This window comes from Sminthopsis crassicaudata, chromosome 1 (assembly GCF_048593235.1).
Source record: "Sminthopsis crassicaudata isolate SCR6 chromosome 1, ASM4859323v1, whole genome shotgun sequence".
NCBI lineage: Eukaryota > Metazoa > Chordata > Mammalia > Dasyuromorphia > Dasyuridae > Sminthopsis > Sminthopsis crassicaudata.
This window is the reverse complement of record NC_133617.1, coordinates 142836887-142854914: the sequence shown is the minus strand read 5'-3', so window position 1 is coordinate 142854914 and position 18028 is coordinate 142836887. Positions and strand designations below refer to the sequence as shown.

The window sequence follows — 18028 nt, the reverse complement described above, 5'->3', positions numbered from 1 at the left end:
TTTATATTCCATTCCATTTTAATTCAGGAATCAATAGTGATCTATAATATTTAACTATTCTAAAATTCTGTTCAGGGCCTTTGAAATAATTACACATAGTTTTAGAAGTTCTCTAGTGTTACCTGTAGCTCCTCCTTTCTTTTGTTTTTGGAGGAATGTCTTGATGTCTCTGTTTCTCCTCTCTACTATTGCCTGTCCTTGAGGATTGAAATGTATGCCAGGTAAAACCTTATACTGTGCACAAAAGTGTGCAAAATGTTTAGAATCATATGCAAGTCCATTATTTCTTTTTATTGCTTGTGGCACACTCATAATTGCAAAAGCTTGTATAAGGAATTCAGTGACCATGTGGGCTGTCTCTTTTGCTGCTGGTATTACAAAAGTAAATCCTGAAAAGGTGTCTACTACAACATAGATAAAAGACAGACAACCAAAAGACTTATAATGGATTACATCCATTTGCCAAATGTCATTGGGTCTCAAACCATGAGGGTTCTTCCCTAGAAAGGTCATAAAAACGTGGAAAGGAAGGCAAGCTGTACAGCCTTTTACTATGCTCCTAATTTCCTCTTTTGTTATCCCAAATTGCAGATGTAAAGCTTGAGCAGCCTGATGATATTTAGAATGAGATTCTTGGGCTGTCTGAAATAAAGGAGTATTGGCTAACATGGTTTTCGGCTATCTGCCTTTGAATTTCCATAAAAAACAAGACCTGGAAATCCACTTTAAGAGTGGACATGCAAGATATAAATCTTACCTGGATGCTTTCTCACTTGAAGTTCCTTAAAGAACTAATATATATTGGAAGCTATAAATTTTATTTGGGTTGTGGCAATTCTTTGTACCACACCTACTGAATAAGCTGAAGCAGATAGTATATTTACAGCTCCTGGATAATAAGTAAGAGGTAGAATGATAGCATACAATTCATTCTGCTGAGTGGACTGAAAAGGAGTTCTGACTACTCTCTTTATAATTAAGTCATGAGAGTACACAGCATAAATGTTATGTTTAGATGCATCTGCAAATATAGTTGCTCCTTTAAGAAGAATCTTAGAAACCTTTTCTTCAAAATTCCATTGCCAATTTTATAATAGCTGGGTTATCTTTAATGGAGACCCATGTGTAAAATTTGGAGTTGTGGCCAATAAAATTTGCCACTCTGGGATGATTTCACAGCATACATTAATTTGTACATTGATATAAAAGGTGTATTTCTTGCCAGGTCTCAGCCCAGATAATTGTATTACTCACTTAATGGGCTTTAATAAAATTCTAGCCACAAGCACTGGGTAAGAATTAAGGCTTTGTTCTGGTTATACTGGGAGGTTCGCCCACTCTATCACACTATGTCCTTGATGAAAGACTGCTGTGGGTACTTCTTTTATAGCAAAAATTGATATTTATCATGCCCTTTTTTTAGGTGTTCTCACCTTTTTTCCTGAGAAGTCAGGGAAAGCATGACCACCTGTGTTCTAAAACAAAAAAAAGCAGGAGATATAGAGGGCAGAACTTTGGAGAAGTATACTTGAAGCAAGTATATTTGAAACAAGATGTTAACTCAGTGGAATTGATGAGATGGTTGTTCTCTAGTTTACATATATACTTAGTAGTTAGCATGGTGATACTGTAATGCTTCTCTAAATTGACACATAATCAGTATGCTGTAATGATGTAATTACAATAAGGTACATAAGTGCTAAATTTAGAAGTTCTCTAGGGTTACCTTGATGAAGTCTTTGATAAAGGACTGCTATGGTTCCCTCTTTTCAACCACATTGGATAAAGCCAGCCAGTTCAACCTCTCTCAAAGCCTCTCAAGCTTTTTTTGTAAGCTGGCCTGGTGAGTTTAAAGCAGTGTCTTGCCTTAAAAGGTCATATAATGGTTGTAATTGCTAGAAAGTTAAGCCTAGCACTGGACACATCCATTGGATATCTCCTATCAATTTCTGAAAGTCATTTAAGGTATTCAATTTTTCTGTTCTTAAAGAACGTTTTTGTACTGTAAGCATCTTAGGATATACTTCATATCCTAAATATTAAAAAGGAGAATGTCTTTGAATTTTTTCCAGAGCTATATGCAATTTGTAGTTCCTTAGTGTTTCCATGGTTCTAACATTTGCTCCTCAGGTGCACACCCCAAGATATCATTCATGTAATATAACAACATAACTTTTGGAAATGCTTTTCTTACTGAGTAAGAGCAGCAACAACATATATTTGACACATAGGTTTATTTTTCATTCCTGTGGCAAAACTGTCCATTCATATCTTTTATAAGGCTCAGCTAAACTAATGCTGGATGCTGAAAAGGCAAATCTTTTCATATCCTCCTTATTTAGAGGGATAAAGTGGAAACTATCCTTAATGTCTATAATTCAAAGAGGCTATTCTCTAAGTAGTTGAGTAGAGACGGAAGTCCAGGCTTAAGAGTTCCCATAGTTTCCATCTGTTCATTTACTTTTCTTAAATCAGTCAACATCTTCCATTTTCCAGATTTCTTTTTTACAACAAATACAGAGGATCCAAGGACTTAGAAAAGATTTTAAGTGTCCTTGGTCAAGTTGCTCTTGTACTATATTATCTAATAAGGCCTGAATTTTTTCACTTGTTAGGGGCTACTGTTCTACTCACACTGGTGTATTATTATTCTGTTGAATAGAAACAGGTGAGAGTACAGGCAGGCCTTCAACAGCAGCTCCTTGTCAATTTACATTCTGATGCCCAATGGAAGCCTCTGTTGCATTTTGGGTCTTGTTCTCCCACCCTATTTTTTCTGCCAACATTTAGCTTTCAGATGCCCTACTTTACTATATTGAAAGCATTGATGAGTCTCTCTGGAAGTCTCTTGCCAAAAGGGATCCTGTCTTCCCATATTCAGATCTTGAGAAGTCTGCATCATAGCCTGGATATAAAAAGTATTTGTGCCCACTGTGGCACAGTGTCTTATGATCTCCTCTAAAGGAGCATCCTTGTATAGTCCTAGTATAATTTTTCTACCAACCTCATTAGCATTTTCTCTAGCAAGTTGTTTTATCATTATTCCTGTGGCTGCATTTTCACCAATAGTTTGTATGACAGCTGTCTACAGACATCCCATGAAATCAGCAAAGGATTCATTTGAACTTTGTACTATTTTTGTGAAGGTTTCCTCTCTATCTTGTCTTCCTGGGAGGGTGCCCCATACTTTGATAGCAGCAGCAATTTCCGTATATGTTGCTATAGGGTAATTAATCTGTGCTAAAGTGTCTGCATAAAGACCTAAATCTGCTAGTTGATCAAAGGTGATTGATATATGAACTATAGGTTTGCCTATTTCATTGGGCTTGTACTCTACAGAGTTCATTATACTCAGAAAGCCACAACAAGTTTTGTCCTGGTTCTAAACATGTCCTTGCTATAGATTTCCAATCATTATGGGTTAAAATTTCAAAAGCCAAATTCTCTAATATCATCTTAATGTAAGATTTAGACCAAAAAAGAATCTTTAGAAGTTCAGTACTCAGACATTATCAATCAGCCGAGAAGCAATCTGATGAAGCCACAGGTAACACTAGAGAACTTCTAAATTTAGCCCTTATATACCTTATTATAATTACATCATTAAAGCATACTGATTATATATGAACTTAGAGAACTATTACATCACCATAAGTACTAAGTACATATGTGAACTAGAAAACAATCATCTCATCAATTCCACTGAGTTAACACATTGTTTCAAGTATATTTGCTTCAAGTATACTTCTCTCCAAAGTTCCACCCTCTACATATAGTATCTCTATATTTCCATGTATGTTCACATGTTTATATTTTCAGTCCTTTTTTTTTAGTTTATAAAATACTGTTTCATGTGATTCCTTTATCTCCCTACTCTTCTCTCCGTTTGTATATTCTACAATCCAATTATTAATAATAGGAAATTTTAACTTCTCATTTCTTCTTTAGTGTATTTTTCTCCTACCCTTTCTTTCTTCTCTTAAGATAATTAAAACAGAACTACTTCTAGGCCCTCTCTTCAATTATTTACCTCCCTTTATGACCCTTGAAAATATCAGAATTCTAAAAAGATATATCTCTCATTTAAAAATGAACGCTTTATACCCTTTGATCCAGCAGTGTCTCTACTGGGTTTGTATCCTAAAGATATCATAAATAAAGGGGGGAAAGGACACATATATACAAAATTGTTTGCAATAGCCCTTTTTGTAGTAGCAAAGAATTGGAAACTGAGTAGATGCCCAGCAGTTGAGGAATGGCTGAATAAGTTATGGTATATGAATGTTATGGAATATTATTGTTCTATAAGAAACAATCAGCAGGATGATTATAGCAAAGCCTAGAGAGACTTACATGAACTTATACTAAGTGAAGTAAGTAGAACCAAGAGAACACTGTACACAGCAACAACAGCATTATGTGTGATCAACTCTGATGGACTTTGCTCTTTTCAACAATGAAGTAATTCAGGCCAATTTCAATAAATTTTGATGGAGAGAGCCATCTGCATTCATCATAAGGACCATGGGGACTGAATGTGGATCACATGATTTTTTCACCTTTTTTGTTGTTATTTGCTTGTTTTTCTTATTTTTCCTTTTTTGATCTGATTTTTCTTTTGCAGCATGATAAATATTTTAATGTGTATAAAAGAATTATACATGTTTAATGTATATTGGATTTCTTAGTGTCTTGGGGAGGGAGATGGAGGAAACGTGCGAGAAAAATTCACAAAACAAGATTGTGCAAGAATGAATGTTGAAAAAAATCTCTATATTGAAAATCTCTATTTTGAAAATAAAAAGCTATTTTAAAAAATATATATATATAAAAGCACTTTACATTGTTTAGCTCATTTCCCTTATTTGTCTTTATTTCTCCTGACTAATGTGTTTGTGTTTCAAAGATTCTATCTAGCTCTATCAAAGATATCTGAAAGTCTGCTATTCCACTATTTCCCTGAAAGATTATACTCACTCAGTTTTACAAGATACTCTTATTTGTTAGCTTCTCTTTTGCCTTTTAGGATATAATATGCTAAGATTTTTTTTTCCTACTCAACAACTTACTCCCAAGTCTTATGTGATCCTAATTGTGTCTTATTTTTTTAATACTTGAACTCTTTTATTCTGATATTGCAATCTTCAGGTCTGAAGCACCTTAGGTCACGAGTGCTGTGGCATTCCAGTTCCCAGAGATGTCCCAGTCAAATCTCTTTTGGCTTCTCAATTCATATTTAGAGAAATGAACATTTCTGAACACTCCCAACAAACTTCCCCAACCAAGTATACCATTAGCTCTGGCCTACCTGAAGCAGAATAATGAATAATATTTATGGAATGCCTCTCCTGAAAGAACTAGCAACCTTCCAGCTTGTTTCCAACTATGTTCAGGCCAATTTCTCAAGGAAAACCACTTTTCTAGTGCCCACAGTCTTCTGACTATCTTTTTATGCAGTCCTGGACTGAATAAAGGAGTTTATTATTGTTTCTCTCAGGCCTTCTTGATCACTTTTAAACTGATGTCCTTTTTAAGAGTTATAAACTATCTGGCTGTCTATCTATACCAAGATTCACCCAAGGACTCCATGAATATTTATAAAACACTACTTAGAGATGTGATCCTTATTATCTTGCCCTTTCTTTTGTTTTAATTGAAGCAGGTATATTAGCAGTAATTAAATCTATTACCATAGGAGGAATCACACAGGCAAGTTGTAATATCACCCAAGAAAGTAGTAATATAACAAACAATATGAGTAAAGAAAATACTATAAAGATTTCCCTGAGGGGCAGCTAAGTGGCAAAGTGGATAGGGCACCAGCCCTGAATTCAGGAGGACCCAAGTTCAAATCTGGTCTCAGACACTTAACACTTCCTAGCTGTGTGACGCTGGGACAAGTCACTTAACCCCAGCCTCAGGAAAAAAAAAAAAAAAAAAAAAAAAAAAAAAAAAAAAGATTTCCCTGAGTCCCAGAAGGAAGGTATAAAAAATAACTGTCAATTCACAACCACGCATACACCTCCTTCGGCAGCCAAGAAATAGTCCAAAAGCAATCATCACTTCATGTCTTAGGGAATCCAATGATTCCTGCAGGTTTTGAAGTCCTGCATCAGTCTTAGAATTATTTTTGATGTTCATGTGTACATAAAAGGTTAACTGCCAAGCTCCTTCAGTGGTGGGCACAGTCAGTAATAGAACCACCTGATGCCTCCCAGGTCCTGTCCTTCATCTCAATGGTCTTCCCCCCTCCCCCCGTCCCTCTCCAATTGACAAGGCAGACACCCATTGGGTTCCTTATCCATCTGTTGATCTACAAGCAAACCCAGGTGGTAAACTACATATATCACTCTGCTTCAATTTCAACACAGGTTGTCACAACCCCTTGACTTCTCAGGAAGACCGAGAGCCCTTAGGGGAGATGGGGAGCTGAATCAGACATTGTTAGCAGGTTCCCTTTGGGCTGAAGGGTTTTATATCTCACACAGAGTTTCCCCACTGACTGTGGCATACAGAAATAAAGACCTAAATAACAAGCAATATTGAGTAGGTTGAACAAATATAATAAAAATGACAATACTACTTAAATAAATTTATTCATTCAACAACGTATCAATAAAACTAACAAAGTCATATTTTATATAACTAGAAAAAAAGAATGAAAGGCATATGACAGAACAAAAGATCAAGAATCTCAAGGATACTTCCTAGCTGTGTGACCCTGGAAAAGTCACTTAACCCTAATTACCTCAGGAAAAAAAATATATCTTAAGGATAATCATGGAAATGTAGGAAGGAAGAGGATCTATTAGTACCAGATCTCAAAAAGAATGACAAAGAATTAATCACTAAAATGAAATCAGTAGAAGGGGAGAAAGAGAAAGAGAGATAGACTGATAGGCAAGACACAGATACTGAGAGAGAGAGAGAGAGAGAGAGAGAGAGAGAGAGAGAGAGAGAGAGAGAGAGAGAGAGAGAGAGAGAGAGAGAGAGAGATGATTAAAACAAATGAGGTCACAACATACAAAAGTACAAAAACACAGTAACAATGTTTGATGAATCCAAAGTCTGGAAGAAGTTAATGAAAGATCTTACTCTTTGACTAAAACCACTAGGAAAAGTGAATAGCAGTCTGGTTTATACCTCATACCATATGCCAAGACAACCTCCAAATGAAAATATGATCTAAAAATAAAAAGTCATATCATAAACAAATTAGTGGCAGGTGTCACTTCTGTGTACAAGTATCATAAGAAAATGTCCATCCTTATATCTACTCTCTATCTCCACATTATCTTATGCAGCATGTTCCCTTCATAGACCAGGCCCTAACTGCACAGCAAACAGAAAGCAATTACTTAGTGTCTAGGGGAGGGAGAGGGAGAAAAGGAGGGAGAAAAATTTGAAACGCAAGATTCTTCAAGAATGAATGTTGAAAAAAATCTTTACATGTATTTTGAAAATATAAAGCTATTATTAAATATACATATATAAGTACTTTACATTGTTTAGCCATTTCCTTTATTTTTTTTCCTCCTGAGTAATGTGTTTGTGTTTCAAAGATTCTACCTAGCTTTCATATTTAAAGAAAAGGTAAGAATTCATAATGAAACAAATTATAAAGAAGATCATGAAATAAAATGCACAATATTGATCTAAAAGTTTTTGCATTAGCATATCTAATGTAGTAAATTTTAGAAGAGAATTATTTAGGGAGGAAAAAATTCCAACAGATTTCACTGAAAAAAATCTTACTTTCAAAAATATATAAGGAAATGATTCAAATTTATAAGACTAAAGGTTCCTTCTCAATATATAATGGTGAAAAGACATGAATAAAGTCTTCAAAGAAAAATAAGATATGAAAAACCAGATAAAGGTTGTAGATTACTAAGATTTAACCTTTAACTATCTATACAAACTAGCAAAAAGGAAAATGATAAATGTTAAAAAGGATACCAAAAAACATGTACACTAATACACTGTTGGTAGAATTTGTGAAAGAATCCATCTATTCTATGAAGTAATTTGGAACTCTGTTTAGAAAGTTTCCAAATTGTCCATACTTTTGGCTTAGCTATACCACTCCTATGACTCTTTTTCTTATGTAACCCAATTATGAGATACAGTTAAGTTCCACTATCTTTTATTTCTTTCCTGGTGTATTTCCTTGTCTTTCTACTTCCCTACTCTAATCTAATTTTCATGCCACTAGAATAACCTATCAGATACAAATCTAGTAATATCAAGCCTTCTCAAAATTTTTCGGCAGCTCTCTATTGTTCACCCAGTAAAAATCAAATGCTTGGCTAGAATAAAAAAGTCCTTCATAATATGATGCTGTTTCACTAGGGAATCTTTTCAAATATGATTTATAGTTCTTCCCATATATATTCTATATGTTAGCTGAACCATACTCTATGTCAGGGGTTCTCAAACTACAGCCCACGAGCCAGATGCGGCCTGCTAAGGATGTTTATGCCGCCCACCAGGTTATGGCAAATGGGCTGAGGGGGTGGAGTTTTTGTTTTTACTATAGTCCAGCCCTCCAACAGTCTGAGGGACAGTGAACTGGCCCCTATTTAAAAAGTTTGAGGACTATTGCTCTATGTTATCACCAGAATATAACCAGTATTCTATATCACGGTTCATGCTTTTCCTTATTCTTAGAATGAATTTGCTTTCTCCAATCAATTACTGAATTCCTATCCACCTCTAATTAAATGCCATTTCTTCCCAAAAGTCACACATATGTGAATATTTACTCATTTAAAAGCTATAGGCTTCCAAATCACTACTGATCAGAGAAATGCAAATTAAGACAACTCTGAGATACCACTACACACCTGTCAGATTGGCTAAGATGACAGGAACAAATAATGATGAATGTTGGAGGGGATGTGGGAAAACTGGGACACTGATACATTGTTGGTGGAGTTGTGAAAGAATCCAGCCATTTTGGAGAGTAATCTGGAACTATGCCCAAAAGGTTATCAAACTGTGCATACCCTTTGACCCAGCAGTGCTACTACTGGGCTTATATCCCAAAGAAATACTAAAGAGGGGAAAGGGACCTGTATGTGCCAAAATGTTTGTAGCAGCTCTTTTTGTTGTAGCTAGAAACTGGAAGATGAATGGATGTTCATCAATTGGAGAATGGTTGGGTAAATTATGGTATATGAAGGTTATGGAATATTATTGCTCTGTAAGAAATGATCAGCAGGAGGAATACAGAGAGGCTTGGAGAGACTTACATCAACTGATGCTGAGTGAAAAGAGCAGAACCAGAAGATCACTATACACTTCAACAATGATACTGTATGAAGATGTATTCTGATGGAAGTGGAAATCTTCAACATAAAGAAAATCCAACTCACTTCCAGTTGATCAATGATGGACAGAAACAACTATACCCAGAGAAGGAACACTGGGAATTGAATGTAAAATATTAGCACTACTGTCTATCTACTCAGGTTACTTATACCTTCGGAATCCAATACTTAACATGCAACAAGAAAATTGGATTTACACATATATATTGTATCTAGATTATACTATAACACATGTAAAATGTATGGGATTGCCTGTCATGTAGGGGAGGGAGTGGAGGGAGAGAGGGGAAAATCTGGAGAAATGAATACAAGGGATAATGTTATAAAAAAATTACTCATGCATATATACTGTCAAAAATACATATATAATTATAAAATTAAGAAAAAAAAAAGCTATAGGCATGTTCACCTATGTTGATAATTACATATATTACAAACATCAAACACTGATTTTTTTATTTATTTATTTTTGCTGGGGCATTTGGGGTTAAGTGATTTGCCCAGGGTCACACAGCTAGGAAATATTAAGTGTCTAAGATTACATTTGAATTCAGGTCCTCCTGACTTCAGGGCTGGCACTCTCCACTGTACTATTTAACTGTCCCCAAATATTGAAATTCTAAAATGATGAAGTAAAGATTAAGTAATTTTTGCTCCTAGACTTGGAATTTAAAAAAGTTCCTAATTCCTATACTTTAGGAATATCACTTAGGATTATCATGCTAGGACAGACTAGAGGGGAAAGATTTCAGGCACAAAAATTATTTTAATAGTTCAGGCAAGAAGTGACAAGGGCCTGAAGTAGGATTGTAGTTATGTGATAGAAAGAAATCAAATATAAGAATTATGGAAAGAGAAATGATATGATATACATCCTGTGAGAGCAAGGGAGAGTAAATAGTTAAAAATAAAAACAAGATTGCATCAAAGATAACAACCTGAATGACTTAAAGGTTATTGATGTCCTTAGCAAAAAATGGAGTTCACAAGATAGGTCATTGTGTAATGAGAGGTAACTTAATGAGATCTATACCCTAAACTATTCATCCCTGCTCAGCATGACTCATTCTGTCCCACTCAAAATGAAGAAGAGAGAGAAAGAGAGCGTCTTACTCACAAATCACTGCTCTGGTATCAAAGTCTGCCTTATGAGGGGTACCTACTGCAGCCATGAAATTATTTGGGGGACCAAAAGTGGTTATACAAAAAAAGCATTTTCCCAATGGGACAGACAAAGCTGTTGATGTGGGTATCTAAATAAATATTAAGTTATAATTGAACTCAAGAAACAACTTCAGGGGCAAAACAGGGAAGGGGGAAGATTAAGAGTCTAAACAGGAAGCATAAAGCATAAAATCCTGGATGATAAGACTACCTGGATTGTGATGGAAACAAGTCTGATGATTGGTCACCCAAGAAGTGATAGAATTTATTTTACTGGTTAATTTACTGGTACATATTCCAACTGGTTAATCACACATTCTTGAGGTCAAGTCATGGCTCTCAAGGCAAAACACAGCACCCATTGTAGAGCTGACTCTCCTAGAGCACTTGACTAATATGTTATTTACATGAAGGTAAGTGACTAAATATTTTATGTTTGTATGACTTATCTCTTCAACAAGATTATAATCTCCTTGCAGACACCACATTTTAAGTGTCTTCTGTCCTACCTAAAACCAAATATAATGTTAAATATATAAAAAGGATTTAATAAGTACTTGTTAAACCAAAATGAGATGGTTGAGCAAAAACTTGCAAATTTGTACACAGGGAATGTACACAGGATAATGATGATGTTTGTGTAATTCAAATGGAAAACACATGCAATAGAAAGAAAGATAAGCAGAGAATTTGGTAGAGGAGAACCTATAGTTTTTTGTATTTGATATTTAGATTTTTCTGCTCAGAGTGCTACTATGAACCATCCTACAAGAGCTTAAATGGTCATTCCAGCAAGAACACAATAGAGGTATTAATTGTAGAACGATTCAAAGTAACATAATAAGTACTTAAATTTTTTTTTATTCATTATATCCAAAGTAGCTCCATCTAAAGAGAAATTAACAAGAAAGAAAACAGTAGTTTATATGATAAACATACAAGGCTTGAACTAAGGATTTGCTGAGAAAAAGAGAGTCAACAAATCCATCTGACAATTTGAAGGAAGAAGCAATAAAATATGATGACTGATAACATGAATGTAAATAAAAATCAGCAAGTAGTTTGTGCAGTTCCAAGATCCAAGATGACAACTTAGAAAGAAATAGTTTTCCCTTCACTATACTTAAGGTTGTACTTTAACACACAGAAAAATAAAATAGAAAAATATATACCCAAAATTCAATATAAACTTGTTACATACACAAAGTCACCTGTATATGTCTGTCAATAAGCAACTGCTCTAAAACCAATTCCTTTACTTCAGCTTCAAACAGAAACAGAATATATCCACAACCATAGATTCTCTACTTACAATTATTAGAGAGAGAGAGAGAGAGAGAGAGAGAGAGAGAGAGAGAGAGAGAGAGAGAGAGAGAGAGAGAGAGAGAGAGAGAGAGAGAGAGGGAGAGCACACAAACCTGGGACTTGACATTAAAATATAACAGAGGCCAGGTCACACAAAATTTTATATATCAAAAAAAGCCTCACAGATTATCTAGGGCATTTGTGACAAAAGTGGATAGAACACTGAGTCTGGAGTCAGATGATATATTGAAATCTAGTCTCAGATACTTTCTAGCTGTGGGACTTTAGGAAAGTCACTTAAACCACTGTTTGACTCAGTTTCCTCATTTGTAAATTGGGGAAAATAGCACCTACTTCCCAGGGTTGTTGTGAGGATCAAATAAGACACCTGTAAAGGGCTTAGCACAATGCCTGGAATAAGCATTACATGCTATTATTATTATCATTAACACTATCTAACCTAGACACTGTCCAAATTAGGAATCCTATCTACAATAAACCCAACAAGGTATCAGTTGCTTATAAAAAGCAACTGTTTGCATTCTTGTTTTTCTTCCCAGGTTACCTTCTGAATCCAATTATTCTTGTGCAACAAGAGATGTGTTTGATTCTGCACACATATATTGTATTTAGGATATATTATAACATATTTAACATGTATAAGACTGCTTGCCATCTAGGGGAAGGGGTGAAGGGAGGGAAGGGAAAAGTCAGAACAGAAGTGAGTGCAAGGGATAATGTTGTAAAAAATTACCCGTGCATATGTTCTGTCAATAAAAAGTTATAATAAAACAAAGAAGTTTGGCTTAAAAATAATAATAAGTAGGGCAAAGGGATAGCCTGCAGGACAAATTTCATCCTTCTTCCATAAGACTTCCTTCTAAGTGCTTGAGAATGGCTATCAAATTGCTCCCCTCCACCATTACCACAAGAAGTCTTCTCTTGCCCAAGCTAAAGTTCCCAATACTCTAATCATTCAACATAAGGCATGAAGTAGAACAGATACCATATAGTCAAACAAGAACTGCAACAACAAAAACTTAAGGCTTAGAAAATCCACAGGGGCTGAACTGGCATTTTACCTTATGAAATTTATGTGAAAATAAGATTAATGTGTAAAATAATAATATTTTAAAAGATGTTCTTCAGTAATATTTCAACTACTTTAAAAAGTGTACAGGCAAAATAGGAATGGCAGAATAGGAAGAGGCCTGGAAGCCAGCTCCTCTACTCTGACCCCACAACTTAGAAGAGTATCATAAAAAACAACAATCAGAAATCAAAGAAACCACCACAGTGGGTCATTTTTCATCACAAGATCACAAATTCAACGAAGTGACCAAGGCAAGAACTATGAAACAAGGATAAGTCTGAATCTCTGATCGAGTTCATCAGAATAGGAAAAGAGCCACAAGTCTTCTAAATAATGAATGAAGATTTTGAAAATAAGTATCTGGATGCAAGTGGAAGTCTATAGAAACTAAAAAGGTTCTGAGGGACAGAGGAAGGGATTCAATTTTATTTGCACCCAAAAAAGGAGAGTAGAATTTGGTAAAGGAATACAACTCAACAGAGAAATAGGAATGTTCAGTGAAAGGAGAAAAGCAATAGAGGAAGCACAGATTTAGAGAAGTAGTTAAAAACAAAAACAAAAAATTCTCAGAGGCAATCAACAAAGGATTTTAAAAAGAAAGAAAGAAAAAGTAAAATCCTATGAGGAACCATGAATAAAAGAAAGGGAAAGATATAAGAAAACAGCATAAAGGAAATGTACAATTATTGATCTTTAACTGAAGGTAAAAGTCACCAGAATTCAAGAACATAGCATAATAGATTGTGCTATCCAACAATATGCTGTTATAAGAAGCATATCTTAAACAAGGATTCCACAGTTAAAATAAGGGGTTACAGCAAAAACTATCCTGACTTAGCTGAACTAAAAACAAAATGAGACTCATAAATAAGATCTCAGATAAGGGAAACGCAAAAATAAACTTACTTAAAAGAAATAAATAGAAACTACATTTTGCTGTGCAATAAAGATTGCTTTCAATAAATGTTCACTGGGAGGGAAAAGTAAACATTATAAATCAAATAATAATCCTAAAAAATTAGTTTAATAATTATAGAAATTACACATAATTTCATGCAAAATAATGGCAAAACAACATTTATCCCAAAATCTGAAGAATATAATCAATGCCGTTTTTATGGGACAATGTCTATCTCTAAATATTTTTATATGAGAAAGTGAGAAAATGAGAGAGAGAGAGAGAGAAAAACACAAATTTAAAAAAAAAAAAAAAACTAGGAAAACATCAATTCTAGTGAACACCAGACTAGAAATCCTGAAAATCAAGACAGCAATTAATAAAACTGAAAACTAAAAAAAGAAAAAAGAAGAAAAATTAATTACTAAAACTAGGAACTTGTTTTTTTAAAAATAATAAAGAGATAAAGCACTAATCTGATTAAAAAGAAGAAACTAAAAAACCAAATTACTGGTATCAAAAAATGAAAAAAGGGTGAATTCTTTACAAATAAACAAGATATATAAGTTATCATTTAAAATTATGTGGTCCACCAGTTTTGGGGATAAGAATTCACTATTTGACAAAAATTGCTGGGGAAATTGGAAGCTAGTATGGCAGAAAGTATGCATAGACCCCTATCTAATGCCGTATACGAAGATCAGTCAAAATGGGTTCATGATCTAGACATAAAGAATGATGTTATAAATAAATTAGAAGAACACAGGATAGTGTACCTCTCAGATTTGTGGAGAAGGAAGGAATTTGTGACCAAAGAAGAATTAGAGACCATTACTGATCACAAAAGAGATAATTTTGATTATATTAAGTTAAAAAGGTTTTGTACAAACAAAACTAATGCAGACAAGATTAGAAGGGAAGCAATAAACTGGGAAAACATTTTTACATCCAAAGATTCTGATAAAGGCCTCATTTCTAAAATATATAGAGAATTGACTGAAATTTATAATAGTTCAAGCCATTTTCCAATTGATAAATGGTCAAAGGATATGAACAATTTTCAGATAAAGAAATTGAAACTATTTGTAGTCACATGAAAAGGTCCTCCAAATCACTATTTATCAGAGAAATGAAAATTAAGAGAACTCTGAAATATCACTATACACCTGTCAGATTGGCTAAAATGTCAGGAAACAATAATGATCACTGTTGGAGGGGATGTGGGAAAATTGGAACACTGATACATTGTTGCTGGAACTATGAATGGATCCATCCATTCTAGAGAACAGTTTAGAACTACGGTCAAAAAGTTATCAAACCGTATATGCCCTTTGATCCAGCAGTGTTTTCATTGGGATTATATCCCAAAGAGATCTTAAAGGAGGGAAAAGGATCCACATGTGCAAAAATGTCTGTGGCAGCCCTTTTTGTAGTGGCAAGAAACTGGAAATTGAATGGAGGCCCTCAATTGGAGAATGGCTGAACAAACTGTGGTATATGGATGCTATGGAATATGATTGTTCTGTAAGAAATGACCAACAGGATGATTTCAGAGAGATCTGGAGAGACTTACATGAACTGATGCTGAATGAAATGAGCAGAATCAGGAGATCACTATACACGACAACAACAAGACTATACGATGATCAATTCTGGATGTGTCTCTCTTCAACAATGACATAATTCAAACAAGTTCCACTTGTTCAGTGATGAAAAGAGCCATCTACATCCAGAGAGAGACCATAGGAACAGAGTGTTGAACACAACATAGCATTCTCACTCTCTCTGTTGTTATTTGCTTGCATTTTGTTTTCTTTCTGTTTTTCTTTTTCTTCCTTCTTGATCTGATTTTTCTTGTGCAGCAAGATAACTGTATGAATATGTAGAAACATATTGGATTTAACATGTATTTTAACATATTTAACATGTATTGGACTACCTGCCAGTAAAGGGAAGGGGTGGGGGGGAAGGAGGGGGAAATTTGCAACAAAAAGGTTTTGCAAGGGTCAATGTTGGAAAAATTACCCATGCATATGTTTTCTAAATAAAAAGCTTTAATAATAAAAAAAAGAAAGAAACTATGCGGCCCCAACTATTTACCAATAAACTTGATAATTTACATAAAATGGATGAATATTTGCAAAAATATAAAATACTGGATTAATACAATAAAAATTAAGTTAAACAACTCACTCTCAGAAAAAGAAATAGAACAAACCTTAAAATAACCCAGCCTCCACCCTCCTTTAAAAAAAAAAAAAATCTGCACCAAATGGATTGCTGTTTGTAAACTGTTTACAAAAATAATAAAAGATATTCTACCAAATTCCTTCAATGATACAAAACAAAATCTTGATCCCCAATTCAAGGAAAGCCAAACCAGAGAAATAAAACCATATACCAACATCCCCTAACAATGTGAAGAATTTTAAACAAAATACTAGCAAAAGAGCAACATATTACAAAAATTGTACAAGATGAGCATCTATTACAGAGAGATGATTAAATAACAGGCAGAATGAGACATAGATTTTTGAACATGGCTAATATGGAAATCTGACCTTTTTTTGTCACATGGATTTTTCTTTGTTTCACGTGATTAGGAAAAAAAAACTTTAAAATTGAAGAAAAAATACTTTTTTACCAACTCATATGTAAAAGAAAAAGAGAATTGTTTTAAATCATTTAAAAACATTATAATTAGCCATTTGAATGTAATTATAGGAAACTAGGAATTGTAGTATAGGACTTAAGAGTCAAGAACACCTGAGTTTGAATCCTATCTCAGATAATTAGTAGCTGTGCAACCCTTGGGAAATCAAAATCTCTATCAGCTTCAGTTTCTACCTGTAAATTGGGAATAATAACAATAGTACCTATCTCACAAGTTTGTTATATACTGTTTAGTGTTTTGATTTATTTAGTTTTTCCTCTACCATTTGGACTTTGTACTAATTCATATTGGCTTTCTCTCACATCTCTTCTAAAATTATCGTCTTTAACACAATGATTTTAAGAAAGAAAATGTAGGGGCAGCTAGGTGGCGCAGCACCAGCCTTGAATTCAGGAGGACCAGAGTTCAAATGTGGTCTCAGACACTTAACACTTCCTGGGCAAGTCACTTAACCCCAGCCTCAGAGAAAAAGAAACAAAGAAGAAAGAAAGAAACAAAGAAACAAAGAAAGAAAGGAAGGAAGAAACGAAGGAAGGAAGGAAGGAAGGAAGGAAGGAAGGAAGGAAGGAAGGAAGGAAGGAAGGAAGGAAGGAAGGAAGGAAGGAAGGAAGGAAGGAAGGAAGGAAGGAAGGAAGGAAGGAAGGAAGGAAGGAAGGAAGGAAGGAAGGAAGGAAGGAAGGAAGGAAGGAAGGAAGGAAGGAAGGAAGGAAGGAAGGAAGGAAGGAAGGAAGGAAGGAAGGAAGGAAGGAAGGAAGGAAGGAAGGAAGGAAGGAAGGAAGGAAGGAAGGAAGGAAGGAAGGAAGGAAGGAAGGAAGGAAGGAAGGAAGGAAGGAAGGAAGGAAGGAAGGAAGGAAGGAAGGAAGGAAGGAAGGAAGGAAGGAAGGAAGGAAGGAAGGAAGGAAGAAAGGAAGAAAGGAAGAAAGAAAGAAAGAAAGAAAGAAAGAAAGAAAGAAAGAAAGAAAGAAAGAAAGAAAGAAAGAAAGAAAGAAAGAAAGAAAGAAAGAAAGAAAGAAAGAAAGAAAGAGAAAGAAAAAGAAAGAAAATGTAGAAAAGAGCTTATATGACTTACACAAGCCCAAGCAGGAATTTAAATATAATTTAGAATCTAAGAAGCAGATTGTTAGTTCCTCTCAAACCACAATGCTCTTTTAGTGATATTTGTAAAGAACTTAACAATCCCTTCAAATCAAAAATGTAATTATTATGTTCATACTCTATAGAGTTCATACTCTATAGTTCAAGCTCTTGTCCTTATAATAGGCTCAGTTTTATTCCTACAATTATGCATGGAGGGCAATGTTTTTAAAAATCATTTGAATCACGTTTGATAATCTGTAAAAAGGAGAATGAACTATGAATGAAATACTACAGCAATCAGGAATGGAAATAAAACTTGTAGCTAAGCATGATACATTAAAAGACGGAAGTCTACATCTGGTTTCAATATTGGTATGAAGGCATTGGCAAATTTAAAAAGGATCTCATTGTTCAAAAACAAAAAGATGGTTTTGATAGGATTTGGTCTTTTGGTTACTTTTGTTTCTAGAGTCATATGATTACTG

General features: G+C 34.5%; 1 protein-coding gene across 15 annotated transcripts in view; it reads right to left on the bottom strand.

Moving 5' to 3' along the window:
* Positions 1-18028, bottom strand: part of STK3 (serine/threonine kinase 3) — a 502315-nt gene that overhangs the window by 351957 nt on the left and 132330 nt on the right. For 7 of the 15 annotated variants that reach the window (XM_074268483.1, XM_074268592.1, XM_074268524.1 and 4 more), the window contains one exon: positions 1434-1475. The exons of the other annotated variants lie outside the window; for them this stretch is intronic. In XM_074268483.1, the coding sequence (XP_074124584.1) occupies positions 1434-1475 (42 nt within the window). The remainder of the gene's footprint in view (positions 1-1433; positions 1476-18028) is intronic. 15 annotated transcript variants of the gene reach the window in all.